Genomic DNA, 16,132 nt, shown 5'->3' with positions numbered 1-16,132 from the left:
TTTTTTTTTTTTTTTTTTTTTTTTTTTGTGATTTACTTTGGATCGAGACAATAAATGTTAGTATATTATGGAGAATCTACGAGCCAATTGTAACGATTCCAATTATTTTGCAATCAAGGAATGAGATAGAGGTAGAGACGGAAATTGAAATTCTAGTTCATCCCGATGTTATTCCTAGTGAACGACCATCTTCGTAACATCCAAAAATAGTTTGAAAATAGAACATCCAAAAATAGTTTGAAAATAGAAGAAAAAACTACTGCCAATCTCAAACAATCATCACATGAATTATATTCTAAAGCAATTAAAAGAAAGAAAAAAAAGGAAGAAAATGAGTTATGTTCATAATAGTTTAGGAATGGTTGGGTGAAAGGGAATCAAACAAGCCACATGGGCAGGCAAATTCCTAGGTCAATTTAAGCAGTACCATCCCCATGAATAATTATTAAAAATATATTTTATTTTTACCCTATTGCCATTAACTTTTCTCCAAAGCAAAAATAATAATAATTATTATTATAATTCCCAAAATGCCATTTTCAATTAATTAGTGGGGCCCACAGAATGTCCAGTGAAAATCACCTTTTTTTTTTAATATTATTATTATTAAAATATATATAATTAAAAAAGACAAACAAACAAACATTATTCGGAACGCAACACAACTGCGATCACATTCATACTTCCGTCCCCACCTTTTCACTTGCGAGTATCACCGTTTTGTCACTGTGTTTTTTCCTCTTTTCTATTTTTCTAAATTCAAAATTACCTTATTTTACGCTTTTCAAATCTTATTTTTTAATTAAAAAAAATGTTCGTAAATGTATAGACTTAGTTAAAACCAATTTTCAAAATTCTTAAATTCCAATTTAGCAAATTCCTAAATTTAAAATTTAATGTTAAAAATAATTTCTAAAATAATTTCCCTATACTATATATATAAAAAAGTTACAACATACAATTTTGTCTTTTTAGGTATAAAAAAATATTATTAACAATCTCTAAAGTAATTAATTTTATATATTAATCGAACTTTATGAATCGATTGATTTGATACAATATGACATAAAATAAATTATAAGCGTAAAAAATTAATACTTAGCCACATAATTAATCGATATGTTATATAAACTCATCCGTAACTGAATAAAAATATAATAATAATTAATAACTTTATGTAGGTTAGATATTTAAAAAAAAGAAATTAGTACGGATTATTTATTTGCCATCTTATCAAGTAAAAAAGAATTCCAATATCCCCACAGTATTTATTCGCCTCCTTCACAATTAAATACTCAAAATTACTGATAGGATAGAAAGGCTTAAAAGGATACACAAAAAAAAGAAAAAAATAAAAGAGGCTTTTTATTTGTTTATTTTTGTTTAGAAACAATTTGTCAAACATTTAGCAGTAGACACTGAAAATCCTTGTTTCTTATCATATCCTACTAAACCTTATATTAACATTAATATTTTATTTAATTAATTTAATTTAATTTAATTTAATTAAAAGAAAAAAAAGAAAATGGAAATGGGAGTGAAGCGCGAGGTTTGAGAATCTACTTGCAAATCTTCTCTACAGTTGTGTTGATCAATTCCCCAAAATGTTGTCTTCAAATTCATTGCCAAGTCTTCTCTGTTTCCCTCATTTCTCATCTTTCTTTCTTCTTCTTCTAGCATGGCGGCTTCCAATTCCGTCCAGGTTAAGCACGTCCACGTCATCACTCCGGCCGACCCTCCTCCTCCCTGTCTCCTCCCCCTCTCCGCCATTGATTCCCAGCTCTTCCTTCGCTTCACCATTGAGTATCTTCTCATTTACACTCCTTCCTCTGCTTTAGATCGCTCCACCATTTCTTCCTCCTTTCGAGCCGCTTTGTCCCAACTTTTGGTTTTCTACTTCCCTCTTTCCGGTCGGGTTCGGGAGAGGCCCGACGGCTCTGGTCTTGAGGTTGTTTCTCGATCTCAGGGTGCGCTTTTTCTTGAGGCTGTTTCGGATTGCTACTCGGCGGCGGACTTCGACCGCCCGCCACGCTCTGTCGCCGAGTGGCGGAGGTTTTTGGCGTTTTCTGTGGAGGATGTTTTGGATGGATCTCCACCCTTGGTTGTTCAGCTGACGTGGCTTAAGGATGGAGCGGCGGCGGTTGGGGTTGGGTTTAATCATTGTATTTGCGATGGAATTGGCAGCGCCGAGTTTCTCAACTCCTTTGCGGATTTAGCTGCCGGAAGACTCCGCGCCGCCTCTGAGTTGAAACCGGCTCCGGTTTGGGATCGGCATCTACTCAATCCACAACCCCAATTTTGCCACCGTCGGTCTTCATCTCCGCCGCCGGAGTTCCAGCGTGTACCCGATCTCTGCCGGTTCATGTCCCGGTTTACGGACGAACCGCTTGTTCCCACTGCTGTTACGTTCGGAAAAACGCATCTCACGCGCCTGAAGTCGCTCGCTCACTCCACGCGCCGCCCTGGTGTAGCGGCGTTCACGGCGTTTGAGGTTCTCGCTGCTCATATATGGCGGAGCTGGGCTAGATCCTTGAAGCTCCCTTCGAATCAAACGCTGAAGCTTCTCTTTAGTATTAATGTACGGAAACGGATCAAACCGAATCTCCCCGCTGGTTACTACGGCAACGCCTTCGTCCTCGGCTGCGCTCAGGCTACCGCCGGCGAGCTGGCGGAGAAGAAGCTGGACCATGCCGCGAGTTTAGTGAAGAAGGCGAAAGAGAGAGTCGGAGACGAGCACGTGAGACACGTGGCTGAGTCAGTGAGCGATTCGAGGGCGTGTCCAGACTCGGTCGGCGTCCTTGTACTTTCCCAATGGTCAAGGTTGGGGTTAGAGAAGGTTGACTTCGGCATGGGTCGGCCGGTTCACGTAGGCCCGGTCTGTAGTGACCGGTACTGCATTTTGTTGCCGGTTTACAATCAGACGGACGCTGTAAAAACGATGTTGGCGGTCCCCACGTCGGCCGTTGACAAGTATGAATCACTGGTCAGAAACGTGGCCACGTGAACTCACTGAATCGTGACACGTGGCGGAGTTGACTTGTAAAAAAATGTTTGACTCTTGTTTTTTTTTTTGCGTTCGGATATTTTTATTTATTTAATTTTTTTTTGTCCTTCCATTTTACTACTTTCCTAATATGCCCCTCGGAGAAATGCCACGTGGATTCCACGATAAGGAAAAGTTTTGTCGATGTGTTTTAAAACCCGCTGTCCTAACTTTGGGCGGCACAACGTGGCCGCTTAGATGCCCTCCTCCTTTTGCTGTTTAACCAAATCTTTTCCGTAAAAGATTTAATAATATAAACACAAAAAGAAAAAAGAAAACTAAATACGTGCAAATAATTTAAGTAATTATTAGGGGTATTTATAGTCAGGTTGGATTGAACAAAGTTAGGGTTTGTTGGACTGTTAACTTTTCACCCTAAAATAGAATGTATTAAAAGTTCACAGAGAAACATAAATTAATTTATAATATATGTTTTATAAAATTTAAAAAGTTTGGGTCATTTCGAGATTTTAATTCAATGAACCCAAAACCGAATCAAATCTATTTAGGTTCAGAAAATTAATTCAACCCAATTCAACCCCTATAACTTGAGATAGGGTTGATTTAGGTTGTCGGGCCAATGTACATCCGTGTAAAGTATATTATTGAAATGTATGTATATAAATAAATCATAATTTTTATATTATTGATAAAAAAATATATATATATGAATAAAATACTAGCATTATACTCTCATTCCCGATGATCGGGTTAGAAGGACATCAAATTGCAATTACATTTAGCATCAAATAAACTCCAAAACCCCAATAAAAAGGAACAAAAGAAACACAACCAATCAAAACAGAACACAGAGAGGTTTAATTCGTTGGACGACAATTTAATGTCCTAATAATGTCTAGAGACATTTTTCAGGGTGGAAAGCCAACGGCCCGGCGGAGTAAACCGCCGCCCGATACTTGGGGCCGACGACGAACTTCTTGTCGTATCGGAGCGGCGCTCCGGCAATGCCGTAGTTGAGATTGGTGAGAAGGTCACAGTCGGACAGAGGAGAAGATATGGGCTTGACTTTGCAGGCTTGCAGCGGGTGGTCAAGAACCGGGTGGGGCATTTTGTAGCCCACTAACTCGGCGTAAAAATACCCATATTTGTTGGTTTCGTACACCTTGTAGAAGCTCACTTGGTTGTTGTGATTCTTGCAAATCACGCTGATTTTAGCACCGGCGATCGGCTTCGCGCCTGTCAGCGACCAGCTTCCGATTTTCTGGCAGTTTTGGCAGTACACCATGCCCTCCACGGCGATAGCCACTGGCTTGGGGGTGGGTCGGGGAGGGTTTGCGGCGGCGATGTGGAGGAGGAGGAGGAGGAGGGAGAGGGAGAGGAGGCTTTTGGCTTCCATTTTTGTATTTTCTTTATGGGGTTTTTGTGTTCTTGATGATGGGGTGAAGGGAAATTGGAAATGAAGATGGGATTTATATATTTGAAGGAATTGAGACATTTGAAGACGTGGGTGCAACTAATCTGACACCAATTTTGTTTTTTGATTGTACGTGAGAGCCACTTCGATTTGTGATGAACACAATGATTAATCATTTTGTTGATCTTTTCTTATTAATCTTTCAATTTATCGATTTGTTTGATCTCATTGATCGATCGTGTTTATGGATCGTGTTGGATTGACAATTTGCTTGTTGATCTTCTTGAAGAATTAATCGAAGTCTTGTATGGTCGTATTCTACTTAATTATTAACGAATTAAGATACATCGACAAAATCACATCATTTCGTTAATGAATTAAGTCGTTAATCAAATCAAACCAAGAACAAAAGAGTAAGGAAAGAGCCTAAAACTTGTAATTTGTATGTGTATATATGAACTATCTCACATATATACAAGCAAAACCTCTAAAGTGAAGATATCCAAGGTATGATCCAGCAGAAAACTAGACAACATACAGAAGAAGTTCTGCTCATACTTGCAACAACAATCGAGTTTCGACACCTTATCGTCCTTCCGACGCAATCTCGAGCTCAGCCCACCAAAGAGGAGAAAGCCTCGGGATCGCTTCATCCGGGGTTATCCCAGTTATTAATCTCAACCTTGCAGTGATGAACTTCATTGTTGGTCTCTGCTCTGGATTGGAATGTAAGCATGATTTTAGCAACTGACCGATCTGCTCCAACTGCTCGTCTTGGAACGATGCGAGAGTCGGATCGACGAGGTCCTTGAGAAGTTGGTCGAATCTTAAGTATTGTATTGCCCATTCTTCAAGTGAACCATTTTCTTCTGAATGGGGAATTCTACCTGTCATTAGTTCTAACAATACTAACCCAAAGCTGTAGATTTGGCTTTCTGGACCTCCTGATGAAGTGTTTAAGAGATGTCCGCTCGTGTAGTTCCGGACCTCTGCGACGATTTCGTTTTGTAAACTGCATTCGGCAATCTTTGCTGCGTAATCCTCGGTCAGATTGACAGCGGATGATGTAAGGTTGAGTTGGATTAGCGGCGCGGTCTGCTGCTCGTGCAAATACTCGAGGCAGTAAGCCATGCCCATTGCTATTCTCATTCGCATTTTCCAGTTCAAGTGCTCGAATTCTTCATCTGCAGAGCAAAAGAGAACGAAAAGACTCGATCAAATTTCTATCGAAACTATAGTATTGCTTGAATCGAACGTGGTCGTGATTACAAATGTGACGAAACGAACTCCTATGCCATCCTCATATAAGGAATAAGAACATAGAAAAATCCCATATAGTGTTTATCCATGAATGAATGATATTTAGCATTCTAGCCTCGTCAACATAGTGCTGTTAGGAAACATGAACCTCCACAATGGTATGATATTATCCACTTTGAGCGAAAGCTCTCATGGGTTTGTTTTGTTTTTCCCGAAAGGCCTCATACCAATAGAGATGTATTCCTTACTTATAAACCTATGACCATCTCCTTAGATGTGGACTCCCGCCCAACAATCCTCCCCTCGAACAAAGTACACCATAGAGCCTCCCCTGAGGCCTATGGAGCCCTCGAACAACTACACCATTTCTTCGACAGTTGAATCACTTTTTGACTATACCATTGAGGATTTTATTGACATGGCTAAGTTAAGAGCACGACTCTGATACCATGTTAGGAATCACAAATCTCCACAATAGTATGGTATTGTCCACTTTGAACATATATTCCTTACTTATAAACCCATGATCATCTCCTTAATTAGTCGATGTGGGACTCCTGTCCAACAATCCTCAACAAGTGCAACTCCAACCAGAAAACCGCAGCAACAATAGTAAGTAATTAAGAAAACGTAAACACTTCTCAGCATAACAGAGAATTCGACTCGGTTTTTCCACTATGCCCACGAGCTATAGACATGGACAGTTTCACAGCTAAAACTGACTACATTTGCATATAAGCATATCAAGCTGACTATAGCTCGTGCCTGATACTTACCATGAAGATGTTCAAACAGCGTTCCGTTCGGAGCATATTCGAAAACCATCATTCGGCTGAAGGGCTCCTCTTCCTCGCAATACCCAATAAGGTTGACGAAGTTCTTGTGATTTACCTTCGACAGCGTATCAATCTACAACGAGGTAATACGCAATGTTAGAAACATCAGACTTGACAAAGAGGAAATGTGGGTCAGTGGGATTCAACTATCATCTATACCTTTTTCCTGAACTGAGTTTCCAACGCCATTGACCAATCTTTAGAAGACTTCACCGAAATGACGTTCACAGCTATCTCAACCCCGCTCGACAACGTCCCTTTATACACCGGACCAATGGGTGAATAACCGATTACGTTACTGAAATCCTCACAAGATACTTCAAGCTCAGATTTTTTCAGCTTTGGCACACCTGAAAACATATCCCACAAATTAACAACAAGAAGATGCTGCTGCCATAAACACTTTATCTAATCTATCCATGTAAAACCCATTAAACAGCCTAAGAGCTTGATCTTTCTGTTTGAACTAAAGCAAGCCTAATCAGTTTCAAATTGGTATATCCAACAAGAAAGCAAAACTAATGAATGAAGAATACCAGTAACGAATGCTTTCTGAAGCTGTCCGCTTAATCCCGTCGCCCATGGCTTGACAGTGGCTTTATTGCTGGTCCAGAAGTAAATGGCAACGGCCGATGCGATAATGAATATGGCAGCCCCTGCACTTGCTCCTAAAACTACACCGAGTGAAGATGATTTATCGCTTTTTTCGGGTGAGTTTGAAGAAGGCGGCGGTGGAGGTAACACCTTGGGTGTTGCAGGTGAGGGGCTTGGAGGAGGTTGCTGGGACGGTGGATGTGAACTGTTTCCATTTGAGATAGATACATTGGTAGGTGGTGGTGGTGGTGGTGGTTTTGAAACACTTCCATCCGATGATGACCCTTGAGTAACTTTAGCTTCTGCATCTGTAGGCGGCCGTTGCGACTGTATTTGAGTAGCTGGCGCTCGAAGCTGTCGTCTTCCTCTACTTTCTTTTATTTGAACATCATCACTAGCAAAAACGAAACATATAAATAAATTAAACTGTTTCTCAAACCATAAACATCGACAGAACAATGATTTGATTTCAAAAGGACACGTTTTCGAAGGAAGTCATCCATGATCGTGCACAAAAAGGTAGTTCTTCATTTCGATAATCCACAAGAACAGCAAATAACATTTCCAGTCATAGCATTTGTCTTCCAGTTCTTCCAAAATTTAACCAAAACGTGCATAAGGTTCATCCTATTCAGTTAAGATCGACCCGTGATCAAATGAACCATGATGACATACCACGAAATCGATTTCTTGTTGCATAATGGCCCTTCAGCTGTATTAGAAAGCTGGTTTTCATCAACTTGAAACTCCGAAAGTAATTGAAGCTGATGAATTTCAGGAGATAAGCTAACAAGATGCTTGTTGTTATCCAACAGACTGCACAGATAAGAAACTAAGTTATTAAAGGCTTAGTGAAAGAGCTAACTCTCAAATTGTTGTAGCCAAAACATACAGAATTCCCAGTGAGAGATTAGTGCCAAGATCAGCTGGAAGCGGCCCACAGAAGTTGTTGTATCCTAAATCTAGCTCCTCCAGCTCTTCAAGTCCTCCTAATCCATCAGGGATGGTTCCAGTGAACGAATTGTTTCGCAATATGCTGCACGACGAGGTAGAAATCGAAGGTAAAACCGCAGTTAGCTGTTGCAGCTAGAACAAAACACAACCAAGAAAACACAAATTGAGATCAAAGAGCTAAGTTCTTACATAGATTTTATATGGATTAAGTTCTTGAGCTCAGGAGCAAGTGTTCCTTCAAGACAAAGATTCTGCAAATTCCTGCAGATCATATAATTCTACTTCAATATCATCTTCAGAGGGAAGGGGAGCAGGAACAGGATCAAAAATGAAGAACATACAGGGAAATAACTTTGCCATCTGAACATTCAACTCCAAACCAAAAACATGGATTAATATCTTCTTTGTGATCATTCCAATTTGACAAAGAATCAAATGGATCATTCACAACTCTCTCTCTGAACTTGAGAAGAGTCAAACCTGCCCAAGAACAACACACAAAGCAACTCAAAAACCCTTCAAACGTTCATCAAAACAGGGCATTAAAAAGGTTAAGAACTCACCTTCTTCATTCAGCGACCAACACAAATGAAAACTCTGAAACAGAAGACTCGTTACAACCAACCCATAAACCCGAAATCGAAGCCTGAAGCGATGAAAACTCGGATTCTCAACCTTACCCATTTCAATCAAAGCAACGAAAGCCAAAACCAACACAAACCCAATAGAGTTCTAGCCAAATTCAAGCACCAAATGAGTTCAAAACGTCAAAATGAGCACAACAAAATGGGAAGGATCAAAGGAAAATGGATGAAACAGCGTTCTAATCAAAGAAAGCTAAAGCAAACCAGCCAACCACCAACGAAACTTCAAGTTAAAACGCGTAGTCCATTTCTAATTCATCTTTGCACAGAGATTTGGAATTTTTGAGGGCGAAAAATAACACATGCGGAGAGAAAATCAGCACGCCGCCGCAAGAAGACAAGTGGGAAGGACTGAGTCTAAATTTCAGAAACAGGGCCGGGCGGGCAGACGAGGGGGGCCGAGCATTCAAGTGAAACGCCAAACAAAAGCTGCCTTTGGATGATGGCAACGGCATATCATTTTCCCTTTGACTTCGTCAAACCCCATTCTTCTTTATGGGTTGACTGACTTCCAATATACGTATTTCTTCTTTTACATTACCCATTTTTATTTAAATTTTCAAATTTATTTATTTTCCTTAATAAATAATTAAAAAAAACTTTATTTCTAAGATTACTTCAAATCACAATAATTCCCATTTTAAAAAATGGAAATTGACTTAATTAAAATAATATTAAAAAAAACATTAACCAATAATTATTCTTCTCTATATTTCTTTTATAGTACAAGGTAAGAAAATTCTTAAAGAAATTAAATAAATGTCAATTATTAGATGATATTCTATAATTTTTTAAATCATTTAGCTAGAAAATAAAAATGGTTTATTAAACATTTCTATTTTTAAAATTAAATTACTTTAAATGGAAAAAAAATATTGGGTAATTTCATACATCATGGACTTTTATTTAAAAATTAAATGATTTTTGGGTATTATTTATAATTAAATAAATTGAGTATCTTTCCTGGAAGTTTCCTGAATTATAATATAGATTAAATAAGATGGTGGTATTAGTAAATCCAAGCGGGCTAGGACGAGTTCGTAATATAAAATTATAAAATTATAATATTTTTAATTATTGTCTTATTGATTCTAAATCAGGTGAATCGGATTTTTTTTTTTGTAGGAAAAATTAATTAAAAAATAATTAGTTATTACTTTACGAGATTTTTGTATTAAAGAAATAAAAAGTTAAAATTGCTTCAAATTTAATTTAAATTTTGGCTATTGTGTGTGTCCCACTGTTCCGTAATTTACAAAGCAAAATAATTTTTAAAATATATTATATTATATTATTAGTTTAGTTAGAATTGTGTCTCATATATATCAACATTTTTTTTTTTTTTTATATCTAAAAAATTTTAATTTAAAAAAATATAACTAAACCTAGTTTGTTTAATATTCAAGGTATGATTATGTCAAATTAAATATAATTATAAAATTATGAGACCATTTTTAAAGTTACTATTTTTGAACTTTTAAATGATATAAAATTGTTGTTTACACCATTAATTTAGTTTTTAATTTTTTTAATGATAAAAACTATTTTTTCTTTAAATAACTTTTATGGTTAATATTAAACTCGTAAGACAACTAAGAGGTGTTTGTATGATTTCGGGTTAGTTCATAGGTTGACATTTTTTTATCGGGTCAACCTGAGTGATTTGAAAACGTGGTTATAACTCAATCCAACACTCCTCAATATTAGTGATCGTTATGAAGTTTAAAAATATTTTACGTATATAATCGATATTAATGATGCAATATGATTTATTGAATGTTTGATATTTGAAATTTACGAGTTTTAATCATTAGTAAAACATATATTGTGATTAAGTAAAATAACAATAATATTTTAATCTATCTTAAAAATAGTGATGTGAGCTGCTCGGGTCACCAACCTAATCAATCCAAAATTTTATGTTGATCTGAAAAAATTTCCAATGGATTCGTGTATACCTTATATACATAGATTTAAAAGTTACTAAATAATATATAAATGATGAAAAAAATATCAAACCTTTTATTTGTGTTTATAAAGAAAAAAAAAGGCATGGAAATTGATTTAATGATGGCAACAAAATGGTAAATTAATAAGTATTTGAGGGGAAAAGTCAAATCTTATCCACATTAAATATCATTAATATTTCTATCCAGGTTTTCTATATTTTGAATGGTTAATATTTAAATTAATGATAGCCGACTTATTGTTGAGGTTTGACCAAGTCTTACTCGATTCACAATTGAATATGGAAGTTGTAAGATTATCTATGGGTTCAATGCTGACTAAGACCAAAATTCTCCTATTTTATTTTATAAACAAAAATTCGTATAATTATCGATTAAAACTATATATTAAGATGTTTAATTAAATTATATGAAAGTATTATGTATATCATCTCATTGAAACATAATTTTAATATGCGAACTCCTGTATGTCATATGATCACATGTTATATTCACGTTCTTTTCTTTTTTGTTAGTTTTTGGCACAATGATCGTGCACTAGCCTATAGTCAGGTCTAAATGGTTCATTAAAGTGCTTGCCTAATAAGTTCAGCACATGCACATAAATTGTGTATAGATAAATAATATGCATATCCTTATTCAAAAAAGAAACTAAAGTCTAAATAACAGTAATGAAAATTATACCCTACTAATCCTGATATATATTATATGTGAATACATTTTTGATCTCAATAATGTAGTCACTTACTGAGCATTTTTAAATATTCATATACTTTATTCCCCAATTTAGTCAAATTTCCGGGTAAAGATAGAGTAATAATGTATATCAGTTTTGAACCTTAGTATCAAATCATGGATTGCAGTTTATGAATATTTAATCCTATGACAAATTTTAAAATAAAATATTTTTAATAGTTTTTCCACCATGAAAAAAAAAAAATAGAAATTTAATCAAATTTGATGGGCTCCATCAAAAAATGGATAAAGTGGAAGGTGTGCTTTTGTTAGCAAATAGATAATATTCAAATAATATTTTAAAGAACTAAAAAAAACATGGACAATAATATGTGGGCTAATAATAATACTAAATAAAACCACTTAACATTCTAAAATGACCCACTTGGCTTCTAGAAAGTATTTTAAAAATGATAGTGTTTTTATTTGGTACATCCACATAAATTGTGTAATTAATAAATTTTAGTTGAATTTGAGAGTATTTGTTCAATTGTTCTTATGAAAAGAGTAAGATATTTTTTTCATGACAAATAAAAAAATGACTCAATTATATGTTTTGAAAGAAAATGATCAAGTTTGTTGAATGATACGAAAAATAGTGAAGAAGAACCAGAGTACACTCTAAAATCCTCTATTAAATGAATAATTTAAAAAAAAAAAAAAAAAGAGTAGAATTATCAAATTAATCCGAGATTAAAAAGTGTTGTTATAATAATAATAATTATTATTATTATTTGTTTAATTTTACTTGAAATTCATGTAGGTAGGTATAGCTTAAGATTTTCCCCCTAAGCCCGTGGGCTCAAAATTAGGTGAAGCCCAAAATGGAGAACCACATGTTGAAGAGCCCAACACTAAAGCCCAAAAAAGAATCACATTTTGAAAAGCCCAACGCTGAGCGGCCCAATTTTAGGGAAATTGTAACAGATGTATACCTTCTAATAAAAGGAAGCATCAATGTAGGTCTAGGGTCGGGTCGGGTCGGGTCCGGGATCAGGGTCAAGACGAGAATTATACAAAATGACACAAAATTAAAAAGAAAAAATTGAAGAAAATTTTTAAACTATAACAAATATGAATGTGAAAATAAAGATTTGAACAAAATTGGAATGTGAAATTAAGTTTAAAAGTTAAAAGGCAAACAAAGGAAAGGAAAATTAAATCTCTCAGACGCTAAAAAGAAAAACATACAGAGATCGAAGATTTCAAATTCTCTACCATTTTACAATTACAATCAAATCTAAACTAAACTAAACTGTGTTACAAATTTCCATGGAAAATGGTTAATATCATTATTGATTTTATTTGTTTGATCCTTTATTTAAAATCTATTGATCAGTGTGTTAAGAACCTGTGTTTCGCAGCCGAATCGATGAACACGAAGGGCACCGAATCAAGCCGTTGATGTTGCAAGCATTGCACGTTCTGAATCCGAGCCTCTTGACGTAGATCTTGTGGCTTCCATCGCAATCTTCGCAAACAACGAATCGAATCCCTCCGCAAACCTCGCAAGACCTCGAAACCGCCTCCGGAAGGCCGTGGATGAGTCTCTTCAACTCACCGTTCTCATTCATCAGCCTGATTTCCTCGGCTCCACCAATGTATCGTCCGCCGATGAAGACTCTAGGTAGAGTAAGATTCTTCTGACCGATCGCATCCTGCAATTCGTCGAGGAAACTAGAGTCCATGGAGACGTCGCGCTCGTCGATCGGGACGCGGAAGCATCTGAGAATGGATCGGACGACGCGGCAGTCCTCGAAAGTGCGGCGGACGACGCGAAGGGAGGTGTAGTAGAGGACGATCCGGTGGTCGGAGTCAGGGATGAGGCGGTGGGACCAGGAGCGGAAGAGGGAGGTGGAGAGACGGACGCGGTGGAAAATGGAGGGCTTCTTGGGAGTATTGGGAGGGGAATCGTAAACAGAATCTTCGCGACAGAGGTCTTGAATGTCTTTGAAGGAAGAACAGGAGAAGTGGCGATGATTTGGCTTGGCCGGAGATTGGACTCTGGCCGGCGAACTCAGCCATTGAGACCACATGGAGAGCAACACAGTGTGACACAAGGAGAGAAGAAGGGGCAGTATTAAGTAAAGGCGAGAGAGATTCAATATTTAAAGATAATTTAATAAAATTACGAAACCCTAAATCAGAAATTTGGGAATTTGGGAATTTGGGTGTCTTTTTAAAAGGAATACTATAAATTCACGAGTTTTATGTCCAAATAAGTATCTAAACTATAATAAAATTTAAAATTCTAACCATTCAAATTTTTTTTATAATAATTCCCAAATTTTAAATGTGCAATAAATTTACAAATTCCAATTTCGTGTATAATATATAATTATGATTCGAATCCATTTAAGGTAAATATTTTAAAAAGTAGAGTAAACTAAATTTATGAATTAATTATTTTTAAAATTTGAAGATAAAGCACCTCTTTGCTGACGAAGTTATCTTTTTTGTTATTTTGACAGAAATGGTAATTTTGAAGTGAAAATTCGGTATTTAAATTTATACCAAATTTTGTGCTAATTAAATTAAAAATCGGGTTGGTTTAATATTTTGCAGAATAATTCAAAGATCGGACCCAATTTATGATTTTATAAATGAAGTAAAATTTATATTGAAAAAAAAAAAGTTATAAAAATATGGATTTTATAATATGATGCATTTATAAATGTGATTCCTTTTCATTTACGGCGTGCCGAATCTATATCTAGGGAGGCGAAGAAGATAAGAGTATGGAGAAATTAGTGTGTGAGACCTAACTACCTATGATTTTTTAAAGATGAATTAAATTTATTTAATTTTATTTGTGTTACATGTTATATGATGTTTATTTATATTTAAATAAATAAAAATGAATTAGTTATTTGTGTTACATGTTATATTATGTTATAAAATCTAGTTGATTCAATTTTATGACCTAGTATTCTTTACCATTTATGTTACATGTTATATTATGTTAAAAATTACACTAATAACAAACTATAAAATCAATTAGTTAGGTATAAATAAAATTTAGTAAGATAAAATTGAGTAACAAATCCTTAAAATTTGTATTCAAAAAAATGGTAATAAATTTTTTATTCAAATAAATGGTAATGATGAACTAATATAGTTCTTCTAGTGTGGTTGCTTCTTCACGGAGAACCATTCTGTCTTGATTATTATCTACGTCAAATAGCAAATATTGATAAATTATTTAAAATGGTAGCATTGTAATTATTTTTAGGCAAATATATTTTTAAATTTTAAATAAAGCTAGTTATTCAAGTTTAGTAAAAGAAAATCTTAATTAACAGATTTGTTGTGTGAAATTGATATAGGGGAAATATTAAAATGATAGGAGGCTAGTGTGAGATGATCTGGGACGGAGAAATATTTCCGTTACGTAAGTTGATATTAAAGTGGGATGTGGATTTATATGTTAAACTGAAATGAAGAGTCTTCAAGATTGAGAATTGATTTAATAATTTGAAGAAATTAGCATTTATGTAAAGTATGCATGCACATGCACATGCACATGCACATGCCTCATAATTTGTCACCATAATCATTAATTAATTATATATGGAGAATAACATGAGTTGTAAATGAGTAGATAACAAGGTATTCAACCAAAATTTCAATTTAGTGCATAATGGTGTACAATTAAAGTAGATCAATAATTTGTATAAACTCATCGATATCAGTTTCAATGATTCATTAATGTACTCGAGAAGAAGAAATAAAACTATCATCTAAAATCGATAAATCAGAAGAAATAAAACTATAATCTAAAACCAATAAATTATCATCAAGGATGGAATGTGGGTTGTTTCTGAGATTGAGGTGGGAACTGATTGGGGGACAAAAGGAGACAAATAGGACCATCCTAGTCTTGTGGTGTCTATGGATTTGCAGGAATTAGAAAATCAAAGGTTAAAAAGAGGGGTAACTTTCCTTTTCATTTCCTAAAACACCTCATTTCCTTTTCATTTCTTAAAACACCTCAATTTTTTATGTTCTCCCTTTAATTAACCAACTTAAGACTCTTCTTCCAACGATCTTGGACTAATTGTCAATGAAAATAAAATTATTAGAAGTTCAGACCACCACAGAAATGACCATAAATGGATGACTTGTCCTCTAAGTTGAATTCATATGCATCTTGGAGCGAGGAAGCGGGGAAAGGGGGAGTGAGTTGGGTTATTCACGACTCTCTAGGCTCTTCAATTTGCATCGAATGTAAGGAATCTAGGAGAAAATGGCTGGTGAAAATGCTGGAGGAAAAGGCAATGATTGAAGGACTGAAGACTTACCTATTGATTAGAGAGACTGTTTCATATTCTCATCGTCCAATCATATTCCTTGAACTCGCACGGATCCTAAACAATACCCACATGGATCTGATTGAATTGTCGAATGTGGTTGATGAAATCTTTGATTTGGAATTATTGGCAGGGATTATCTCTTTTTTCCAAGTGCCATCAATCAAGAAATAGAGTAGCTCATCTACTAGCGCACAATGCTGTGACAGAGTTTTTAACTTTTTTTTTTTTCTATTCTTTTTGTGGAGAAATAGGTCAGTTCTACCCCATGTGGATTTCTTCTTTTAATGAAGAAATTTGTTGTACCTAACTTGGTTTGTGATTTGAAGGTTTCAGTTTTCAACAAAAAAAAAAAAAAAAAAAAAAAAAAAAAAAAAAAAAAAAAAAAAAAAAAAAAAAAAAAAAAAAAAAAAA

General features: G+C 35.2%; 4 protein-coding genes across 4 annotated transcripts; 1 reads left to right on the top strand and 3 right to left on the bottom strand.

Annotated features, from left to right (window-relative positions):
* The first annotated feature begins 1,546 nt into the window (after positions 1-1,546).
* Positions 1,547-3,191, top strand: LOC111446874 (fatty alcohol:caffeoyl-CoA acyltransferase). The gene has a single exon (XM_023085781.1). It carries the CDS (start codon positions 1,679-1,681, stop codon positions 3,002-3,004), a length of 1,326 nt encoding a protein of 441 aa, XP_022941549.1. The 5' UTR covers positions 1,547-1,678; the 3' UTR covers positions 3,005-3,191.
* Positions 3,192-3,712: 521 nt separating this feature from the next.
* Positions 3,713-4,550, bottom strand: LOC111447700 (non-classical arabinogalactan protein 30). Its single transcript, XM_023086991.1, has one exon. It carries the CDS (start codon positions 4,497-4,499, stop codon positions 3,900-3,902), a length of 600 nt encoding a protein of 199 aa, XP_022942759.1. The 5' UTR covers positions 4,500-4,550; the 3' UTR covers positions 3,713-3,899.
* A 285-nt stretch (positions 4,551-4,835) lies between these two features.
* Positions 4,836-9,137, bottom strand: LOC111447073 (probable inactive receptor-like protein kinase At3g56050). Its single transcript, XM_023086063.1, has 9 exons — positions 8,626-9,137; positions 8,404-8,542; positions 8,252-8,323; positions 8,001-8,144; positions 7,784-7,924; positions 7,051-7,502; positions 6,674-6,864; positions 6,455-6,587; positions 4,836-5,602 (listed from the first exon to the last, which is right to left on the bottom strand). Exons 1-9 carry the CDS (start codon positions 8,744-8,746, stop codon positions 5,004-5,006), a joined length of 1,992 nt encoding a protein of 663 aa, XP_022941831.1. The 5' UTR covers positions 8,747-9,137; the 3' UTR covers positions 4,836-5,003.
* A 3,445-nt stretch (positions 9,138-12,582) lies between these two features.
* On the bottom strand, positions 12,583-13,508 carry LOC111447097 (uncharacterized protein At5g39865-like). The gene has a single exon (XM_023086096.1). It carries the CDS (start codon positions 13,442-13,444, stop codon positions 12,752-12,754), a length of 693 nt encoding a protein of 230 aa, XP_022941864.1. The 5' UTR covers positions 13,445-13,508; the 3' UTR covers positions 12,583-12,751.
* Between the last annotated feature and the right edge of the window lie 2,624 nt (positions 13,509-16,132).

The sequence above is a fragment of the Cucurbita moschata genome, unplaced genomic scaffold (genome assembly GCF_002738365.1).
Source record: "Cucurbita moschata cultivar Rifu unplaced genomic scaffold, Cmos_1.0 Cmo_Scf00009, whole genome shotgun sequence".
NCBI lineage: Eukaryota > Viridiplantae > Streptophyta > Magnoliopsida > Cucurbitales > Cucurbitaceae > Cucurbita > Cucurbita moschata.
This window is presented reverse-complemented; position numbering and strand designations above follow the sequence as displayed.